Consider the following 20,420-nt stretch of genomic DNA (forward strand, 5'->3'; position numbering starts at 1 on the left):
GGGCTGGGGAAGGGGCTGGGATGGTGATGCCAGAAGGGCCCGCCATCTACACCCCAGGACCTTGGCACACGGGCTGGGTTGCACAGATCATATCAGGTAATGAGATGAGGGCGTGGCTTTGCACATCGCAATTCTCCTTTCAAACCCAGCCGTGGATGTGTGTGTTTTGGACCACGTTGTAAGGATGCCTCCAAGCCCTCAGCCTGCTGTGCAAACACGGCCTCCAGCCCACCGAGGGGCTGCATGTTTGCCCACAAGGAAAGACCTCACTCTCCCCAGGCACCCAGGACAGTCTGCACAGCCTGCCAGCCAGCCCAGGCCCCCTGCCAGCCCTTCCTCTCTGCAGGCCTGCTGTCCTAGACCTCACACCTCGTCAGACCTTGGTTTTTCCCTTAAGGAAAAAAATTCACACAACCTTCAGATCTGTTAGAAAAATCCCTATCTCTACAAAGCTCCTAACAATTGACCGTGGTATTTGACAGGATGAACCAAAGTCATAAGCAGTTAAAAAAAATAAATGCAGCTGAAGGCTTGTTGTAGCATGTGCCCTTAGCCCCATCCCGAGCCGCTCCGGGGAGAGATGGGGACCAGCTGAGGGTCACAGTGCTTCTTTCGTCCTAGGGAGTCGAGGGGCACGCTGGGCAGCCGGGCCCTCTCACACGACAGTATTTTCATTCCTGAGTCTGGACAGGACCCTCCTCGGCCAGTGCGGGTCTTTTCCCAAGAAAATGTGTGTGACCGGATTAAAGCTTTGCAGGTAAACTTTTTCCCCGTGGCGACACTGGGTACGTTATGTCAGGTATCGGGAAGTCTTAAGATGATTTCTGCTGGGTTTACTTGATCTATTTTAAAGCCCAATTGCATGCACATTGCAGCTCTCCCAAGACTCACCCAGTTAGTTACAATTGGACCGTACCCCATTCTCAGTTATAACCACTCATTTTCAAGATGACAGCGGCAGAGCTGGTGGCAGACTCGCAGTTCAGTTCCCTGCCCCAGGCAAGGGTGCAGAAAATTTCCCTTGAAGGAATGAATTGCAGTGGGAGGATTTGTTGAGAAAAGTGGCTGATGAAAACAACAGCACATGTTCTTTATTCCGATCTAGTTAAAAATACAGTGTAATGTGAAAATGGGGCCGCCACCTCCTCCGGGGGGCCTTCCGGCCAGGCGGGGAGATGATGCTGGCATGAGCTCTGAGGACGACGGTCTGCCCAGGAGCCCCCCAGAGATGTCCTTGCTGCACGACATCGGTCCCGGTACCACCATAAAGGCAAGTGTAGCCTGCACCACCTTGGCTCCATCCGCGCCTGCCACATAGGGTTGTCAGGGACTCCGGTGGCCCCTGTGTGTGTTCCCCTTAGATGCCTGTGCTGGGTCCTGCTCAGTGCAGCCAGGAGGGGTTCTAGCTAGGTCACTGGAACGCACAGTCGGGCCTTGGACTGTATGTGTTTTCATTCTTGGAGCAGAAATTCAGGTCTCGTTAGGAGATATGGTTTGGGGAACATTTTCCATGATGGTTAGAGGGCTGATACAATCAACCCTATACCTCGTTTTTCCTGTCTGAGCAGATGACCAGACCGGGCCTCTCATCTAAAAGAAGGAAAACAGCTTTGGATCTGTTTTCTGTCGTCATGACATTTGGCTGGAGGGAGAAGGGAGTGGTAACATATAGGACTTAGTCTAGGCTCCCGCATCTGAGTTTGGGACTCTGAGAACTTGTTATCTTAGGGGTAGAAATGTGAGGCGTGGTGCTGGTAGACAGGGCAGCAGGGAAAGTTTGACAAGCAGGAGAGGCGTCTCTGACCTCAGCAGGGCGGTGAACTGATCCCAGAAGTCCCCCACCGGCTTTGGAATCCAGGAGGAAGAATTGCACTTTTTTTGTGTATACCAGTGGTCCCCATCCTTTTTGGCACCGGGGACTGGTTTCATGGAAGACAGTTTTTCCACGGACCAGGCCCGGGGAGGGGGAGGGGGATGTGGCGGGGTAGGGGAAGGGGGGGATAGCTCCAGCGGTAGCATGCGCGATGGGGAACAGCAGACGGAGCTTCACTCACCCGCCCACCGCCCCTCGCCTCCTGCTGTGTGGCCCGGTTCCTAACAGGCCTCGGACCGGTACCGATCCGCGACCGGGTGGGGTTGGAGACCCCTAGTATAAACAACATAGCTCGTGGTGCTGCCATGCTGAGCCCATACAGTGGGCTCAGTGATAAAATACATATCACTTATGTTACATGAGTACATAAATGACAAAACAGCTGATCATTTCCCCCTTGTAGACAAGCCTTGCTGTGGGGTGGATGGAGTTGGAGTTATCCGTGTTACGACCCTTTACTTATATAGCCACACCCCTGCCCTGTGTGTCCTTGGAGGGTCCCTGTGCCCTGGTCGAGGGCCATCCTCAGGCAAGTCCTGCAGGTTCCGTGCTGCTCTGAAATGTATTCAGCAGTCACTTCCACTTGGACGTTCAGAAGCTCCCCCTGCAAAGGCAGGAGAAGGAGTATTTACCTGACTTGTTTGCTGTTGTGGGTTCCCAGAGCCCCACGGATGAAGGCAGAGGAAGAGCTGTGGTGCAGCTAAGAGTGAACACGCCCAGGGTGTGGGTTTCTGCACAGAAGGCCAGAGAATGCCTCTCTCCAGAATTCTGCCCCGGGGTCAACCTGTCCCTGCTTGCTCCGCGAGCAGGTCAGAGGGCAGTGGGGCACCCACACCTGCTCTCCCACCTCGAGGAGAAAGCAGAGAAGACAAGGAGGAAGATTTGGCCCATTGCCTGGATTCCAAGCCCACCCTGCACCCCTTAGCACCTTAAAATACTGGAGGGGCAGGTTGACAGGCTGATGGCCGTGTTAAGGTGTCCTCACCACGTGACACACACATCTTGGCAGCTCAGTGGCCATGGCCTCAGGAGTGGATGTGACTTTGTGCGTTTCAGGCTGCGTGGTTGGGGAGATGTGTCTGGCGAGCCATTGTTGACTGACTCACCCTCATTCCACCCCACAGTTCTCTGACTCTCCCGGCATCGTGGTTGTCTGCGTTTAGCTGGGACAGACGGTACAGGAGAGCGGGCAGCTTCTAAATCTGTTAAGGATTAAGGAGTGAGCCCAGCTCCCAAACCCGCAAAGCACTGTGATGCACAAATTCCACAGTCCGCGGACTGGGAGCCACTCGTACTGGGCAGGGCTGACCTTGTCCTTTTCAACACCCCTCCTTTGGTGGTGATGTTATTTTAAAAAAATGTTCTGAGAGCTTCCCTGGTGGCGCAGTGGTTGAGAGTCCGCCTGCCGATGCAGGGGATGCGGGTTCGTGCCTCGGTCCGGGAGGATCCCACATGCCGTGGAGCGGCTGGGCCCGTGAGCCATGGCCGCTGAGCCTGCGCGTCCGGAGCCTGTGCTCCGCGGCGGGAGAGGCCACAACAGTGAGAGGCCCGCGTAGAGGGAAAAAAAAAAAAAAAAAGGCTAAAAAAAAAATGTTCTGAGAATTTATCAAGTATTGGGTAGTAGGAACAATCCACTAGCTTCATTGGAAACCAAAATTTGAGCCTTTAAGACTTAAAAACTATCATCTTTATCATCGTGGTTTTTGAAGACACAGTGATCATATTTTGTGCCTTGATAGTTTTTTTGGGCACAGGGTGCCGATCGAGAGGGGGAGACAAAGCACCCTTTAAAATGCATTTATGTAACACATGGTATTTGATATGATGGCATGTTAAACCCCAAAAGGATGGGATTGCAGGCTGTTGGGTTTTTTCCTGTGTGACGCCTTACACAGGCCCACATGCTTGACAGAGAACTTAATGAAGATTATTACGAAAAAAGGTCTTCATTAACAAGTATTTGGTGACACTGCCAAGGTGACATTTTCTGACAGGATGAGTTTTTCAGGAAATACATGGACTTATTTTTAAAATCTCATTACCATGTGAGGTAACGACTGAGGAAATTTGTTTAGTGATGTTTAAGGTAGAATTACATCTAAGAGGTCCTAATCTAGGTTTCCGACCATTAAATAGGAAACAAGGGGTCGAGGTGGCAAAGTGGCAGGTCTGATTTGCTCTGGGTGACAAAGGAAGACAACAGGGGAGACGGTACAGCTCTGATGGCAATAGAAGGCGAGGCCTCCTGCTGCGGGTGAGGCCACGGGCTGATCCCTCACCTCTGGGTCTGTGTCCTCGGAGCACCTGGGAGACAATTGAATGGGATCAGGGAGGTCAGTGCCGGCCCTGCTTCCCCCAGCCTGCCCACCACCCCTGCCCTGTGTCTGGGGCCCATTCCCCATGAGCCCCCCTCCCCCCCTCCCCCAGTGGCAGGGCCTGTCTTCTTGAGGACAAATGTGGTAAAGCAGCTGTTAGGGTGTCCAGCACCCTGTGTCCAGGGTCACCCCACAAAAGCCTCTGAATTCCAGGCTGCTTCCCCAGGGCTCTTTGAGCCATATTTTCCCCCAACAAAGGGCCACTTGTTAGACACTTAAATCATCCACTTCCAGAATCATCCAGAAGCACAGACTCCAGGAAAATTAGGGGGCTGGGAGCAAGCAATGCAAACTTGAGCTCCAGATGCCGCCAGCCCGCAGATAAAAATGCAGGTCAGCTTTTCCTCCTCCTCCAGACCCCACCCCACCCCATCAGTGGTTGCCTCACTGATCAGAGACGGAACTTGGTTCTCCTCGATCGGGAAGGTGTTGGTGTTTCCAGGCCGCAAGGACTCTCAGAACGACAGCTCAGAGAGAAGAGAGAGTCTGGTTCCCTATAGGGAAGGCCAGCCATGACGGCCAGTGCAGGGTTGTCTGGGGACAGAGGCCCTTGTCCAGTGTCAGGGACATTCAGCTCCTCCCCAGGCCCCTAGCCTCAGGGCCAGAGTGGACCATCCGCTCAGGCAGTGCAAATGCAGTGGGAGCCAAGTGGAGGGTAGGCAGGGAATGTTTGTCCTTTGGGTTTATACAGGGGCGACCCAAGGCCCACGTTGTCACAGAAGGAGAATTCATCCTCATTTGTGGAGTCACTGCGTTTGCAAAGCAGCTCATCTTGTCTGCTCTCTTGAATCCCAGGCAGTAAGAAAAACAAAAACCCAAATCTCACCAAGTGTGGGTATCCACTGTCCCTCCAGACAGGGGTGAGAATGAAGGATTCTGTATGATTGTGAAATGGACCCATCCTGCTGTGACCTTATAAGGAGGACTCTCTGGGGAAGGTGTCTCCTGTCCAATCGCAGGGGACCTCCTGAGTCATCAGCTACAACAGTGGGAGCCAAAACCACAGGCACAGAGAGAGTCGTGGCCAGGTGTCCTGTGGTTTATTTTCAAAATAATCTTTCTTATTTTATTCCCGTAAGAACCCCGATCGCTAAAACCACAGAACTAAAAGAGATTAGGTTCACTTAGAACCATTTTTCCCCTCATTTTGGTAATTGTCTTCTCCCCATCGACAGGAATAAGCTTTGTACTTGCACTGGAAAATACAAAGGACTTTATGTTAACAGGGAAAATGCGTTCCTCTACAGCGGGTGGTCCCCGCGTCAGTGGCGTGCGTGCGAACAGCGTCTTCCTTCCGTTTCCTCCTCTAGTTTGGGGTGGGGTGGGCTGCTGGGCGTGTGCTCCTGTGTGGCCCAGGGTTGTGGGAAAGACCCTGAGCGAGATGCCCCCGGGCCCCTGGGAGCCCCTCACTCCTGCGTCTTCTTGTGGCTGCTTCCTTCCTGAGGAGGGCATTTACTGAACCATCGTGAGGTGCATAAAATTATGGTCTCAGGTTAAAATGTAAGCAATGCACCACCTCACACCCATTCCGATGGCTACTATTAAAAAGAAAAAAAAAAAAGAAAACAGAAAATAACAAGTGTTGGAGAGAATATGAAGACAGATGTTGGTACCCTGTGCCCTATTGGTGGGAATGTAAAATGGTGCAGCCACTGTGGAAATCAGTGTGCCTCGAAAAATTAAACATAAAATCACTTTATGATCCAGCGATTTCATTTCTGGGTATGGACCCAAAAGAACTGAAAGCAATTTCTCACAGAGATATTTGTACACCCACGTCCATAGCAGCATTACTCATAGTAGTTAAAGCGTGAAAGCAGCCCAAGTGTCTTGGGCTGGATGAGTGGACACACAAAGTGTGGTATATACCCACAGTGGAATATTGCTCAGCCTGGAAGAGGAAGGACGTTCTGACACAGGCTACAAGACGGATGAACCTCAAAGACATCACGCTAAGTGAAATGAGCCAGGCACGAAAGGACGAGCATTGTATGAGTCCACTTATACGAGGTACTTAGTCAAGTTCACAGGGACAGAAAGCAGAAGGGTGGGTGCCAGAGCTTGGGGGAGAGGGATCGGGGACTTAGTGTTTAATGGGCATGGAGCTTTAGTTTTACAAGAGGAGAAGTTCTGGAGGTGGTGGCTGGTGATGGATGCACAATGACATGAATCTATTTAATACCAATGAACTGTACACTTAAACGCGGTTAAGACGCTAAGTAAAAGAAACTGGAAAATAAAGCACTTTGGGAAGAAATGTGAATTTGACACGAATATTGCGCACCATGCTGGAACAGAAAGCTGTGTTTGTTTGTTTGCAGGTGGCGGGGTTGTCGCTAAAGCCCAGTCCCCCCCACCAAGGTCTCCCTGTGCACCTTGCTCCCCCGGGTGCGCGGTGGGTGCCTGCCTGCTACTTTATGCTGATAAGTGTCTTTGCAGGAGAACCCGGTGTTGCCATCACCCTTCCACGTGACTCCCCCCAACCCCTTCCTCCCAGGCGACACTTTTGCCCTTTGCTGCCTTTCAGTTACTTCCTGCCGAGGTATGAACTAGTAAACTATTTGAGACTTAACAGGGGTGACTTACAGCCAGATTGTCCCAAGAGAAGGTGTGAAGATACAGAACCCTAGGGTGAGCAGTGATGGGATGCTGAGAACAGGGCTTGGCATGGGCTGTGCCCCAGCCTGTGAAATCACACCCTTGAGCCACCTGCATGGCTTCCAGAGACAGGGCCAAGCCTGACTCCGCCCTTGGAGGAATTGGGCTGGTCGGTTTCATGGGAGAAAGTAGCTCTTGTCTGAAGCACCTGTGCAGCTGCCGTGGGTGGGCGACTCCTAGGAGCACTTAGGACTCAGGTTCTTGGAAATGAGTGATGGGCCTGCAGGGTTTGGCTCAACACTTCAAACCCCCAGCCCAGAGATGAGCCCAGTGAAAGGGGAGGTTGATGTGCTGGCTGTACTGTTTCCTCGGGGAAGCTGATGGCTTGGCCTGTGTGCTCCTTGTCCCTTGAAGGTCTGTGTGGTTTCCTCGTCCCGGCCACAGTCTCCTGACCAGCTCTTCTCCAGGCAAGCGAGCGACACCTCCGTCTCCCCCAGGACCTCAGACAGCAGTGTGGCACCCGTGGCTGATTTCGATTATCCCCCAGAATTCTCCTCCTGCCTGGACAACTCTGCGGCCAAGCACAAGCTCCTGGTCAAGCCCCGCAACCAGCGGTGCAGCAAAATGCGGCGTCTGTCCTCGGTAACGGGGCAGGGGCAGGATGGGACGGTCCCCCCCACCACCACCGCGAAGTGCCGACCTGGTCCAGGGTACCCTATCAACACCCCACGATCTTGTCTCGAGGGAAGGAGGGAGGGGATGTTGGTCTGTGAGCATCTCCTTCTCAGCCCCGTCATTCTCTGTGGCCAGGCGGACCCCACACCCCGCTTCTCAGCTCCTCTGGGGATGAGGCATTGCAGGCATCGCTGGGCAGAGGAGAAGGTGACACCCCTACATGGACCTCGAGCCCCTGGTCCCCCCCCGCCCCCGCGAGGGCTGTGGGACCATGACCATGCCGCAGGAGCTGGGGGTGCTCATGGTTTCAACCTAAGTCAGACCTGCCCCTCCCCGCCTAAGCACTCATTCATTCATTCATTGGGTCTTCATTCTGCAATGCTTACCAAGAACCTGCTCTGTGCCTTGGGTCCCCTGCCTTCCCACTGTCTTCAGTGTGATGTCCACACTGCAGGCCTGGCACGGCTGGGCCCTGCCCACCTCCTTCCGTTCTCACTCAACACGCTTTGGCCTCCCTTCTGCTTCTGGCACTCACCAAGCCGTCTCCCACCCCAGGCCTTGGGACCGGCTGCGTCCCCTGCTCAGGATGCCTCCTGCTCAGCCCTTGGGGGATGGGTTCCGAGGTCCTCCCCAAAGAGGCTCCCCCGGAACGTCCTGTGGACAGCAGCCCACCTGTCCATCACCGTGGGCACTTCCTCCATGGCACTGGCTATACACGGACATGTCCTTTGTAAATGGAGGTGCTCACTTGTTTATTGCCAGTGTTCCGTGAGAAGACTGTACTTCTAGCCCTGGAGCAACACTAGTCACAGAGCTGACATTTCGTGGACATTTGTTGAATGCATGAATGGATGAACAAACGCGTGAATGACCAAGGGAGAAACTGAACAGCTAGAATGGACACTGCCTGGGGCGAGGACCTACTTAGCAGCACAGGGGTGGGTGGTGCCCCTGTAAGGACAGACCCCTCTTTGGCGTGCTGCCCGGGCAGTCATCAGCTTGTCCCTCTGGGAGCTGAGAACTCGCTCGTGCAGTGCTTTGGCTTCACGGAGCCAGGGGCTCGAGGTCCATGTAGGGTGTCACCTTCTCCTCTGCCCAGCGATGCCTGCAATGCCTCATCCCCAGAGGAGCTGAGAAGCGGGGTGTGGGGTCCGCCTGGCCACAGAGAATGACGGGGCTGAGAAGGAGATGCTCATAGACCAACATCCCCTCCCTCCTTCCCTCGAGACAAGATCATGGGGTGTTGATAAGGTAGCCTGGACCAGCTCTGCACTTCAGCTGGAGGCAGTGGGCTGGGGCCTCTCGGGGATGTCAGGGACACTCTGGAGAGAGTGGCTTTTATTCTGGGCACGTGGAAGGCGCTTTTCAACCTCATGCCAGCAAAGTCGACCTTTGAGGGGACTCATGCTGGAGAAAGAAGGAGGCTGTGTGACCTTCGGGCTAATGTGCTCTCATGGAAACTGGGGACCTGGGTACTTGGGCAAATGCTTACCCATCCAGTGCCTTTACAGTTAAAGGCTCAGTACTGTGGGGACTTGCAAGGCCTAGTAACTCTGACCTGCCTGTCCTCGTGCTGAGTGTAGCCACAGGACAAGGGAAGAGCCAGCTCCCTGTGGCCCCCAAGTCTGGGCTTTCTTCCCATGGGGATGCCTTCTGCCCTGGAAGGGTGTGTGTAACCAGCCATCACCTGGCCAGGACTTGGCCACGGGAAGCCCATCTTACTCCCAGTGGAAAGGCAGCATTCCTTCCTGCTGCCCCCTGGGCAGAGCTGTACCTCTCTTTACTTTTGAACTTGACTTAGCTCTTGAGGCCCATTTTTTAGAATAAGAGGAAATCTGCTTTAGGCAGTCTGGGTAAACACAGTCATTCCTTGATGTAAACTCTGTCCTTTGCACATCTTGTCCCCTTTCTGGGTCGGGCGCAGGCATGGATACATTATGTTTTTGGAGGTGTCCGTATTTTCCTGAATGCACAGAGGTGTCTGGCCGGTGGTCACCCGTGTCACTGTTGGGTCCTACGTTGGAGGCCTCTGTCCTTTAGCATCTGCAGCCTCCTTTGCCCTTTGTGAGGTCCCTTCTCCTAACCATGAGGACCTTCCTCTGGGGACCACGTGCTTTCAGATGTCCCTATTCTGCTCCAAGGGTTGGGAAGAGCTGCCACGCTGCCCCCTCTGCTGCCCTCCTGACCCTGGGGACTTCTGGAGGCTCCCTGTCCCTTTGGGCTTCACTGGACAGCGAGGTCCAAGTTTCCCCTGCTTCTCTGATCTCCTGTTAACATTTGGGGTTTCTTTCCCCATCACCCACTCTGTCACGCCCACTCCCCGCAGACTCGGGCATCTTCAGGATCCACTTCAGTCTCTTCCTGCTGCTGCCCAGGCTCTTTCGTCCATTTGGGCAGAAGAGTTGTCCACGTCCGGCCAGGCATCCTCTGCCATCAGTGGGGTAAACTCTCTACTCCACATCATGTAGGCTCTCAATCTTTTGGAGCGCTGGGGAAAAAAGGGGGCTTTTCTTAACCTTCAAAATCCCATCTTGCACAGGAAAACGAACAAACAAAAAACCTTGGCTGTCAAGATTGTGATATTTAGTACAAGTTTGAAAAACATATTCAAGGCTGCATTTGGTTGGATCCATCTGCCCCCACCAAAGCAGGGGCTGGGGAAGAGGAACACACGAAAGACCCACATGGTCTTTGGTTGTCTCAGCACGTTTGTTACCCTGCTGCTCAGAACCGTGCCCCGTGCATGGCTCTGGCGCAGTAGAAGTGGAACGCCCGTAAATGTTTATACTGACATCTCACCACACCAGCTGGTCCTCATCCCAACCCAGGCAGTGCCAGGAGAGGGAATATCATTAACTCTGTTCTGTCGAGAGCAGCGTGATTAGATGACTAGCCCGAGGTCGCCTGGCTGGCAGAGCCGCCAACAAGTCCCGGGTGTCAGAAACAGACACTTCCTCTCCACACCGGCACTGCCCATCGTGCCCATCCTCTGCCCACAGATGATGTGCACGCTGCCCAAAGACACTTCCTTTCTGGCGAGAGGAGGTGGATGAGCGGGCAGCCATGATAGAGCCTCCATCTGGGTGCGGGCCGAGCAATGGGTCCCCTGCTTCCAGTTCCTCGGGAGGGTTCCAGGGGGTGAAGCTGCTCTGAGGGCCCAGAGTGGGAGGCAAGGTGTGGGTGGTGGAGGTGGAGTGGGTATCCGCATCCTTCCTGCTGTCCTGGCCAGAGAGCCCAGGCTCGGGTAGGAGCCGCTTTGTTCCCTGCAAAGCCTCTGCTCAGCATCGGGGGCCACCGTCTGGAGCGCACGCTCCGTGCCAGCCTTCCTCCTGCCTGGCCTCCCACCGTAACCCCTCGGAGCTGCCAGCGGCTCAAGCTGGGTGTGCTCAAGCCGGGCCTGCTCCTCAGCTTTATGTTGACCTAATGTGGGTTCCAATAGTTTCAAAACATGAGCCACCATCCTAAAGGGGTTTCCACATCAAGGATTTCCTGTAGTAACAAAAGGCCGGTAACACCTTAGGAACCTGCAGCTTTTGAAAATTCTTCTGGGGATTTCACATCTTCCCCTTTTGGAATCCAGAGGAATAGGGCTGTGCATCTTGGCAAAGCTAGCTTAGGTGTCGTCACAAACATCCCAATTATCTTGTGTTGGCAAGCAGATGCCAGCTGGATAATGTTAAAATAACAACAACAACAAAAACCTATTGCAAACACTCCCCTGGGTGTTTGCTAAAAAGAAGGAAGGAGGGCACTGCCCTTGTGCAGCAGCCTGGGTGACTCTGTAAAGTCTAAAGACAGGTCTAAAATCAGGAACTTTTAAAAAACACCAGCCTCAATGCCCTCAGCCTTTCGGTCATTTTCACATTTGCTTGTGAATGATTCATGACTACCTTGATCTCCTTTCCTTCCTAAGAGAGCAAGAACTGACTTTGTGGATGGTAGGGAGGAAGTGGACTAAATCTAGATTCCGGAGACCTTTCGTAAGAAAAATAGCACGAGGCCGTGACTTACTGCCAAGCCAGGCAAGGCTTCCTACAGGAGTGGAATCAGAGAGAGCTCTGGGGGTGCTAGTGGGGCCCTGGAGGTGTGGGGTGGAGGGCAGCCGGCCAGTCCCTCAGGCCCAGAGTCTGGCACATAAAATGGCAGGGGCTTGGCTTGACCTGAGCAGGGAGTGGGAGAAACCATTTAAAACGGCAGAATAGATTGTCTATTTTATGTATAGTAGTGAGTATATGTTAATCCCAGCCTCCTAATTTATCCCTCCCCCCACCTGAGAATCTGAAAAAGAGGAGATATATGTATAACTAAATCACTTTGCTGTACACCTGAAACTCACACAACATTGTAAATCAACTATACTCCAGCATAAAATAAAAATTTTAAAAAGACACACACAAAAAAAATAAAATGGCAGAATGTAAGACTTCAAGTTTAGCTGAAAAGTTTGGGCTTTATCCTGTCAGCTATGGTTTGCTATTGGCCGTGGTGGACATGATAGGAATCATCTTTTAGGCAAACCAGCCTGCCTTTGCTATGAGGGTGCATCCCTGGAGAGAGAAGGAATTGACAGGGGACACCGGCTCTGATGCAGCACAGGGGGTCAGAGAGGGCAACAGCTTTGCCCCTGGGCCACTTATTAGCTCAGCCTTGGCCAAGGCAGGGACCTCTCTGAGTTCCCAGTTCTCCAGGTGCAAGGAGGAACTAATAATCCTCTCCTCACTGGAGCTAATCAGGGAGTTAGGGGGATAACCATGCCGAGCACAGAGCATGGCAGACCCCGCTGATGCTGGTCCCTTTCCCTTTGCTTCACTCTGTAGAGCAGGGTCCACTGGTTTCCAGCTTGGCCTCGAGAGCCTCAGGCAACGTTTATTTTAAGGGGCATAGCCAGCGGCCTCAGTTCTGCTGAAAGCTGAACTTGGGAGGCAAGATTCCAAACAGACCAGTAAGGGAGGATTAAGAAAGGACAGCTGTGTGTGAATGTCCGCTTAAGTGCCAACCTTAGAGACATTCTGCTTCCCTTAAACCTAAATAAACCCTGAACAAAATGGGGAGGCCATAGGCTTCCTGATATTCGTCCTAATGATGCTGTCTTTTGTCCACTTTATTCCTCTTAAGAGAGCGCAGTCCGAATCCCTGAGCGATCTGACGTGTACCCCAGAGGAGGAGGAATACGACGAGAAGCCGCTACCCAAAGTCAGCACGGAGGAGAAGCCCAGTTCTGGGCAGCAGGAGGGGGGACAGGACAGAGGCGCTGAGCCTGGGAGGCAGGCGACCATGCTGCCTCCTGCGGGGCCCCGTGCGCGGCGGGCGCGCCTGCAGCACTGCCCGGCGCTCACCGCCAGCATCGAGGAGGAGAACCCCCCGGAGGAGAACCTCTCCAGCCGTCTGGCCACCCCGGAGGTCATGGAGGTCACAGAGCCCGTGTCGGGCCCACACCCCCGCTCGGAGTCCCCGTCTTGGCCAGAAGGCTCCCCGCACCCTCACCCTAATCCTGACAGCGAAAACCCGAGGGAGGAGCTGTCCCTGGAAACCCGGTGGCCCCCCGGCGGGGACACAGCGGACGAGGTGGTTTGTGCTTCGGGAGACGTCGAGGGTCGATTATCTCCCTGCATCCCCGAGGGGGACACGACCCCTCCCGAGCCCGGCCCCATAGCCACCCAGGAGACGCCCTCTGGCCCCGACGGGCCAGACCACACCGGCCCGAAGGAGGTGCGACTGACCCTGGACACGCCGGGTCCCGAGGGCGCAGGGCCAGAAGCCCCGGCCCCCAGCCCGCCGGCCCCCAAGAGCTGCTTGAAGCACAAGGCCTCGGCTGCGACAGCGAACGAGAGCCCCGGCGCGGCCCCCTCACCGCCTGCCTCCGAGTCGCCTGCAGAGGCGGCCGCACCCGGCTCCCTGGACCAGGAGGCGGCGCCCCCGGAGCCCCCCAGGGCCGAGCGGGAGGGGTCCCCCACGGAGGCGGCGGCGCCGGAGCGCAAGATGGAGCGAGGAGGCCGCGAGGCGCGGGCCGCCAAAAAGTTCTCGGTGTCGTCGGGCCGCGAGTGGCCGCGCGCGGGGGGCCGCCTGCTGGAGCCCCGAGGCCCCGCCGTCCGGCTGCCGCTTCTCAGGAGCGGTCCGGCCTGGAAGAGCGAAGCCGCCCTCGAGGACCTCGGGGCGCCCGCCGAGCCCCAGGGCCCGAAGCCCGGCCCTCGGAAGCCGCCCGCCCCGGCCGAGCGTGGCTCTCCGGACGCGGCCACCGCGGACCCCGGCCCAGCCGCCCGGGAGCGGCCCGCGGGCGGGGACGGAAGCCCCTTCCCCGTCAAGCTCCGCTCCACGTCTCTGTCCTTCAAACACAGAGAAGCGCCCTGCCCGGAGGGGAGGGGAATCAAGAGGTACAGCGCGGAGGTCAGGCTGGAGAAAGGAGGGCTGACCTTGCTCACCAGGAACGACAAGGGTCCGCCTGGGACGGGCCCCGCCGCCCGAGGCGCCAGGTCTCCCAACGAGCCGGGGAAGGCGAAGACCCGGTCCGCCGAGCAGCTCAGCTCCAAGCCGCCCCTGCCCAGGAAGCCGCTGCTGCAGACCCTCACCCTCCCCCAGCTGCCCGCGCCCCCCGACGCCAGCCCCCGGGACCCCGAGAAGGTAGGGCCGTCCGCCGACCCCAGGAAGGAGAGCCAGGCAGCGGAGAGGAAGTCGCCCCACAGGGCAGCTGGTAAGAGGCCCGCGTGGAGCAGCCTGGGGAGGGTGTTCGCGAAGGGTCAGGGCCATGGGGAAATCAGGTCAGTTGGAATGTCTTGCTGGACGTCCGCAAGGTATTGATATATAAATGCATTGGGTAAAAACCTTGCCGGGGAACTGGAGGAAAAGTCAAAATTCCTGTTGGTACCACCAACATATTTGTTCAAGAGTTAGGAATAGAGACCGGGGAAGGGAAACAAATACCAGGGTTTTGTGTAAGTTCTGAGAAGTCAGGAAAATGTAGAAACTCGTTTTGCAGCGTCTTCTGAGAGGAGCTGGGCCTCCCAGTGGATCACTCGGACGCTTTTTCCTCCAGAAGGGGTATCCCTCCTGGGCAACGTGTGCACTCATGGGTGGAGGCCCTCCTGGGGCCTCACCTGGTTCTTGGTTATAAATGAAGCATCTGGCTCCACTGTCACTTAGCATCATTCCGACTTTTCCCCCAAAGGAAGAGTTTCATCCTGTTGAATAATAATCAGGCTCACAGGGCCCAGCCTCACACAGGAAGAGTCCCTTCTGTTGGAGTCGTGAGTCTTCGTAAAATCTGAGTTCTTCATCAGGTGGACCTGAACTGTCCCAAAAGGGAGATGGTGTTAAGATTGGGGCAGAATGTAAGAATCTTGTAAAGCAACTGTCTTTTAAAATGAGCAGAGACACAATAGGTGACCTTTCGCTGTCTTTGACATTTGTCACTGTATATAGTGTTTCAGATGGAATCTGTTGGAAACGGGTATTTTCAGGGGAGCTAAAGAATCTCTCATTGCTGGTTTCTTTTATTGATAGAAATCAGTGTACCAAACATGGAACTAGACATGCAAGTCATGTGTGTGTGTTTGTGTGTGAGATGGGAACACTAAGGAGAAATTTTCCATGACAGATTTTATAAAACAACACAACTTTCAGGATATTTTAAGTGGCTCCTCTAAGTTCAGGACTCTGTTTAATCACTGCGTTGTGGAACAGAGAGGAAGTAGAACCCAGTTCTCTCAGGGACCCCACACCTTAAAAGGAGGATGGAGCGCACACACAAAGACAGGTTTAAAGACATGCTAGTCTTTTGTGTCTTCTTCCTAGGAAGTTAGTAAAAGTGCAGTGTATAAAGGGCTCTAAATTCTTAAGGCGACCCAAAGATGCAGGCGATTCCAGGGAGAAGTTTCAGGAAAACGCCCCCAGAAGAGCCGACGCGTGCAGCCTTCCTGATCCAGGCCCCTTGGCTCCGCTGTGATTTGCTGTTGCTGCCGCTGCTACATTAGGATCATCAGTGAGGGAACTTTGGGGGAGGTTCAAGCTGTAGCTGATTATCCACTCTGCAAATTTCCAGGTTACTGAAGCTATTATAGAGTGATTCAAAAAGCCATTGAAATAGCCAGGGCGGAGGAGGGTGCAGGTAAAACCCTGACATCAGCACCACCCACCTTCGTGGGCTAGAATTGATGTCTCTCGCAGGCTTGCTGAATGAACAGAACTTAAAGACAGGATTCATGGTCAGATCTGGAAAAGAAGCTTCAGAGGGCGATGCTTGACACATTGATAATTTATAACTTCCTCAGCTTAAGCTGTGAGAGTCAGGCTTTGTTCACTGTCAACTGGCTGGAATGGTCTGTAGTTAGAGAGCTTCTGTTTTTTCTTTTGATTTGTAAAATACAATATAATACTTATTAACGGCTTTGCTTAAATAGAAGAGAATTGTGTTGTCCGACTAGCTTTATTAGCACTCCCTAAGCCACAGAAGTAACTGACTCAGATGAATTCTGGAGTGGCAGAATCTAGGTTGCTTTAGGGGGCAAGGGTAGTGATTTTCATTTCGATGCAAAGAGAGGAGATAATTCTTACATTCTGTTGGGAACCGACCCTCCCAGGGTGGATGGTATTTGAGGGACGAGAGCCAGGCAGGCTGGGGCTGCTGTCTGGTGTCCCCTGGGACCGTGGGGTCTGGGGGCTGTCTCCTGCAGGCCAGAGCAGAATCTCAGAGCCCCAGGCTCCCAGAGCCCATCAGTGAAGCAGCCTCCACTCCTTCTCCAGACCCTGGGTCTGCTTGTGGTTCAATTCGTTATTATTTCTGCTCTCGTCCTCATGGCTCCCAAATTATAGCAGCTGAAGGCAATTAAATTCTTGTAAAACATACAGATAATAAAACGTTGTAATAACAGTATTACCCAGTTTTCCAGGAAGGCCTAATTATTTCTGTTTATTATCTCGTGGTGGCAGGTGCTTTTACCCAGAGCTCCCAGATGGGCTGCCATCTCCCCTGCCCCCCTTCCAGGGGTGAGCACCATAAAGTTGGGTTATGGAGGCGTCTCAGATGCGCACAGTTCCATCTCGGGGACTCCAGCTACTTTGTCCCAGCACTCCTGCTTCTTCCCCCACCTGTCCCCTCCACCCTGTCTTCCTTCCTTGAAGATGCAGAAACCCCGGGGGTGTGGGATTCGGGGAGGATAAGGTTGTTGGCAATAAACAGAGGAGCCCAGCTTGCCGACCGGGCTGAGCCTCACAGGGCACCTTGGGGTGGTCGCTGTGAGCCCCGTACGTTTGTGCTCGTTGACGCAGAGGAGACCAATCAGTCTGCTCACTTGCCGTAGGAGGTGAATGGCCCTGGGTTATCAGCCCTGTTCATGTGTGCGGACAGTCCCCATCCTCCTGTTGGCCCAGTCCGTCCCAGAGTCTAAGTCACCAGTCTGGAAGCAGCTTCCTGTGCACAGGATTAGAGATGGAACAGGAAAAATGGTGAAATACACAAAACATATAGAAAAACGTCATCGTCCGTAGGTCCACTCTCTGGATGTTATCCCTGTTGGCCTTCCTTCTAGTCTCCTGTGTGTGTGTGTGTGTGTGTGTGTGTGTGTGTGTGTGTTTTATTTTCTATGTAGTGGTGGACACTTGTTGGATATTTTGGAGAGTAGCTGGACAAAGCGCTCTTCTCACCAGGGGCCTCATTTGATAACCAGCCTCTGCCTCTAGTCCATGCTCGTTCCCTCCAGCCCGGGCTGGTGACAGTGGCACACCAGGTCCTGGAGCCAGTCCTCATTCATTCATGCGTATTCGTTCTTTCAACAAACATTCATGTACTCCTGCCATGCAGACTGCACTGTGCTGGCCCTAAAAGGTGGTCAGGAAGAGGACGCCAGCCTCGCTGTCCGGGAGCTCAGGGGCCTGGGGAGGCAGGTGGTGGCGACTGTAGGTAGATGCCCATCTTGCTTTGGATGGCAGGGAGATTTTCTAGAGGAAATGAGCTCAAAAAGACTGTCACCGTCTCTAATGACAAAGTTATTTCAGGGCTTCCCTGGTGGCGCAGTGGTTGAGAGTCCGCCTGCCGATGCAGGGGACATGGGTTCGTGCCCCGGTCCGGGAAGATCCCACATGCCGCGGAGCGGCTGGGCCCGTGAGCCGTGGCTGCTGAGCCTGCACATCTGGAGCCTGTGCTCCGCAACGAGAGAGGCCACAACAGTGAGAGGCCCGCATACCGCAAAAAAAAAAAAAAAAAAAAAAAGTTATTTCAGTGTATTCAAGTTCATTTGAGTAGAATACAAGGAGTTTGGTGGGATTTTGTGTTGGGTTTTTTTTTTGTATAAATATATATATATATATATATATACAGGTCTTTTATTCTTAAAGAAAAGCAACTTTGTTCACACCTGCCTTTCTTTTTAGCCTTATCCGTACCCTCATGGTCCCTTGCTGGCAAGTGTGGTCCACACCCTGGGCCTCCATTTCCCCGCCTTCCCTGTGCTCCTCAGACTGTGTACATCTGCTCATCCTCGCTTGCCTCCCAGTGCGATCACTCTCCTCGGCTAGGACACCCCCGTGGCAGAGCCCATAGTGAAGCCACACCCCCCAACAGTTGTGCTGGTGGTCCTGCAGGTTCCCTTCCCTCGCCACTCTGCCCCTCAGGTGGTCCCGGTCATAAGAATGCAGAGCAATGCAGAGGCTGAATCCCGGCTTTCTAGCCAGAGAATCTTGGGGTGTGAAAAACCACAGAAGGGAAACACCTGAGGAGGGTCCTTCACATACAGGTATGAAATTCTGGGCTTGGCCCTGAGATGCACCTGCAGATCAGCACAGAAGAACCTTTGAGAATTTTAACAGGACCAAGTCTCCACATAATACTCAAAATGTCTAGGATACAAACCAAAATTATTCAACCTACAGAGTACCATGAAAACCAAAAGAATTCTCAAAGAAAGAGGCAATCAACAAGCATCAACCCTGAGATGATCCAAAGGTTGGAATTATTAGAAAAAGATGTTAAAGCAACTGTTATACCATGGTTCCAAGATGTAAGGGTGAGCACTCTTGAAACAAATGGGAAGATTCTCTGTAAACAAATAGAAGCTATTTTTAAAAGGCAAAGAGAAATTTTAGAACAGGAAAATATAACAGAAATTAAAAATTCATTGGAAGAGTTCACTAGGAGAATGGAGATGATAGAAGAAAGGGTCAGTGAACTTAAAGATAGATCGATAGAAAACATCCTGAGCACAAAGAGAAAAAAAGATTTTTAAAAAAGCCCTGGGGGCCAGAGCAACAATATTAAAAAGTCTAACATTCATGTCATAGGAGTCCAAGAGAAGAGGAGAAATAGATTTGAATAGAAAAAAATATCTGAAGAAATAATGACTGAAAACTTCCTACATTTTAGAAAAACAAGTTTACAGATCCACGGAGCACAGGCAAATTACTTTTGCACCCTTGTAAAAAATGTGGCCGTATCGTTTGGTTTTACTTCACCTTTTCAACAAATGGTTGTGGAGCATGTGAACATCCAGATGCAAAAACGTGAACTTTGACCAGTCTCACATCATATACAAAAATTAACTCAAAGGATTTACTGACTTACAGGTAAAATGAGGGGACTTTCCTGGTGGTCCAGTGGCTAAGACTCTGTGCTCCCAATGCAGGGGGCCCAGGTTCAATCCCTGGTCAGGGAACTAGATCCCACATGCTGCAGCTAAGACCTGGTGCACCCAAATAAATAAATAAATATATTTTTTAAAAAGGTAAAATGAAACTATAAAACTTGTAGGAACTTAGGAAAAAAATTTTTGGAGCATAGGACTAGGCAAAGAGTTCTTAGACTTGACATCAAAGCATAATCCATGAAAGGAAAAATTGATGAATTGGACTTAAGAATTTAAAACTTTTGCTCTGCCAAAGACCCCATTAAGAGGATGAAAAGACAAGCTATGCGTTATGAGAAAATATCTGCAAACCATATATCCAGTGAAGGACTGGTATCTAAAATATATAAAGTATTCTCAAAACTCAACAGTACAAAACCAAAAAATACCTTAGAAAATGGGCAAAAGATATGAATAGTTATTTCACCAGAGAGAATATACAGATGGCAGATAAGCACATGAAAGATATTCGTCATCATTAACCATTAGAGAAACACCAATAAAAACCCATAATGAGATACTATCACATTAGTATCTCATTTTAGCCATGTTAGAATGGCTAAAATTAAAAATGCTGATAATACCATGTGCCCAGAGGGTTGCAGGACAACTGGAATTCTCACTCATTGCTAGTGGAAATGTACAACAACAGTACAGTCACTTTGTTTTTTGTTTTTGTTATTATTTATTTATTTATTTGGCTGTGCCAGGTCTTATTGCGGCCAGCAGGCTCCTTAGTTGGGGCATGTGAACTCTTAGTTGCGGCATGCATGTGGGATCTAGTTCCCTGACCAGGGATCAAACCCGGGCCCCCTGCATTGGGAGTGTGGAGTCTCAGCCCCTGGACCACCAGGGAAGTCGCTGGTACAGTCACTTTGGAACACAATTTGGCAGCTTCTTACAAAATTAAAAGTACACTTACCTTACAGCCCACCAATCCCACTTCTAGGTATTTATCCTAGATAAAGGAAAACTTAGGTTACACAAAAGCCTGAACACAAATGTTTATAGCAGCATTATTCATAATCACCAAAAACTAGACACAACCCAAATATCCCTCAACTGGCCAGTGGATAAACAACCCACACAATGGAATATTAGTCAGCAGTAAAAAGGAATGAACTGTTGACACACACGATAACGGATGGATCTTAAATGCATATGCTAAGTGGAAGTAGCCGGTCTCAAAAGATTATCAACTGCATTATTCCATTTATATGATGTCTGAAAGAGGTAACAATCCAGGGACAGCAGATCAGCCGATGTCAGGGTTTGGGAGTAGAGGTGGGG

At 52.3% G+C, this 20,420-nt stretch overlaps 1 protein-coding gene across 1 annotated transcript in view; it reads left to right on the forward strand.

Moving 5' to 3' along the window:
* The window catches only part of CRACDL (CRACD like), a 48,401-nt gene that overhangs the window by 13,448 nt on the left and 14,533 nt on the right, over positions 1–20,420 (forward strand). The window contains exons 3-6 of the mRNA XM_060117864.1: positions 622–757; positions 1,106–1,279; positions 7,303–7,488; positions 12,637–14,209. Coding sequence (XP_059973847.1) covers positions 622–757; positions 1,106–1,279; positions 7,303–7,488; positions 12,637–14,209 — 2,069 coding nt within the window. The remainder of the gene's footprint in view (positions 1–621; positions 758–1,105; positions 1,280–7,302; positions 7,489–12,636; positions 14,210–20,420) is intronic.

This window comes from Mesoplodon densirostris, chromosome 14 (genome assembly GCF_025265405.1).
Source record: "Mesoplodon densirostris isolate mMesDen1 chromosome 14, mMesDen1 primary haplotype, whole genome shotgun sequence".
NCBI lineage: Eukaryota > Metazoa > Chordata > Mammalia > Artiodactyla > Ziphiidae > Mesoplodon > Mesoplodon densirostris.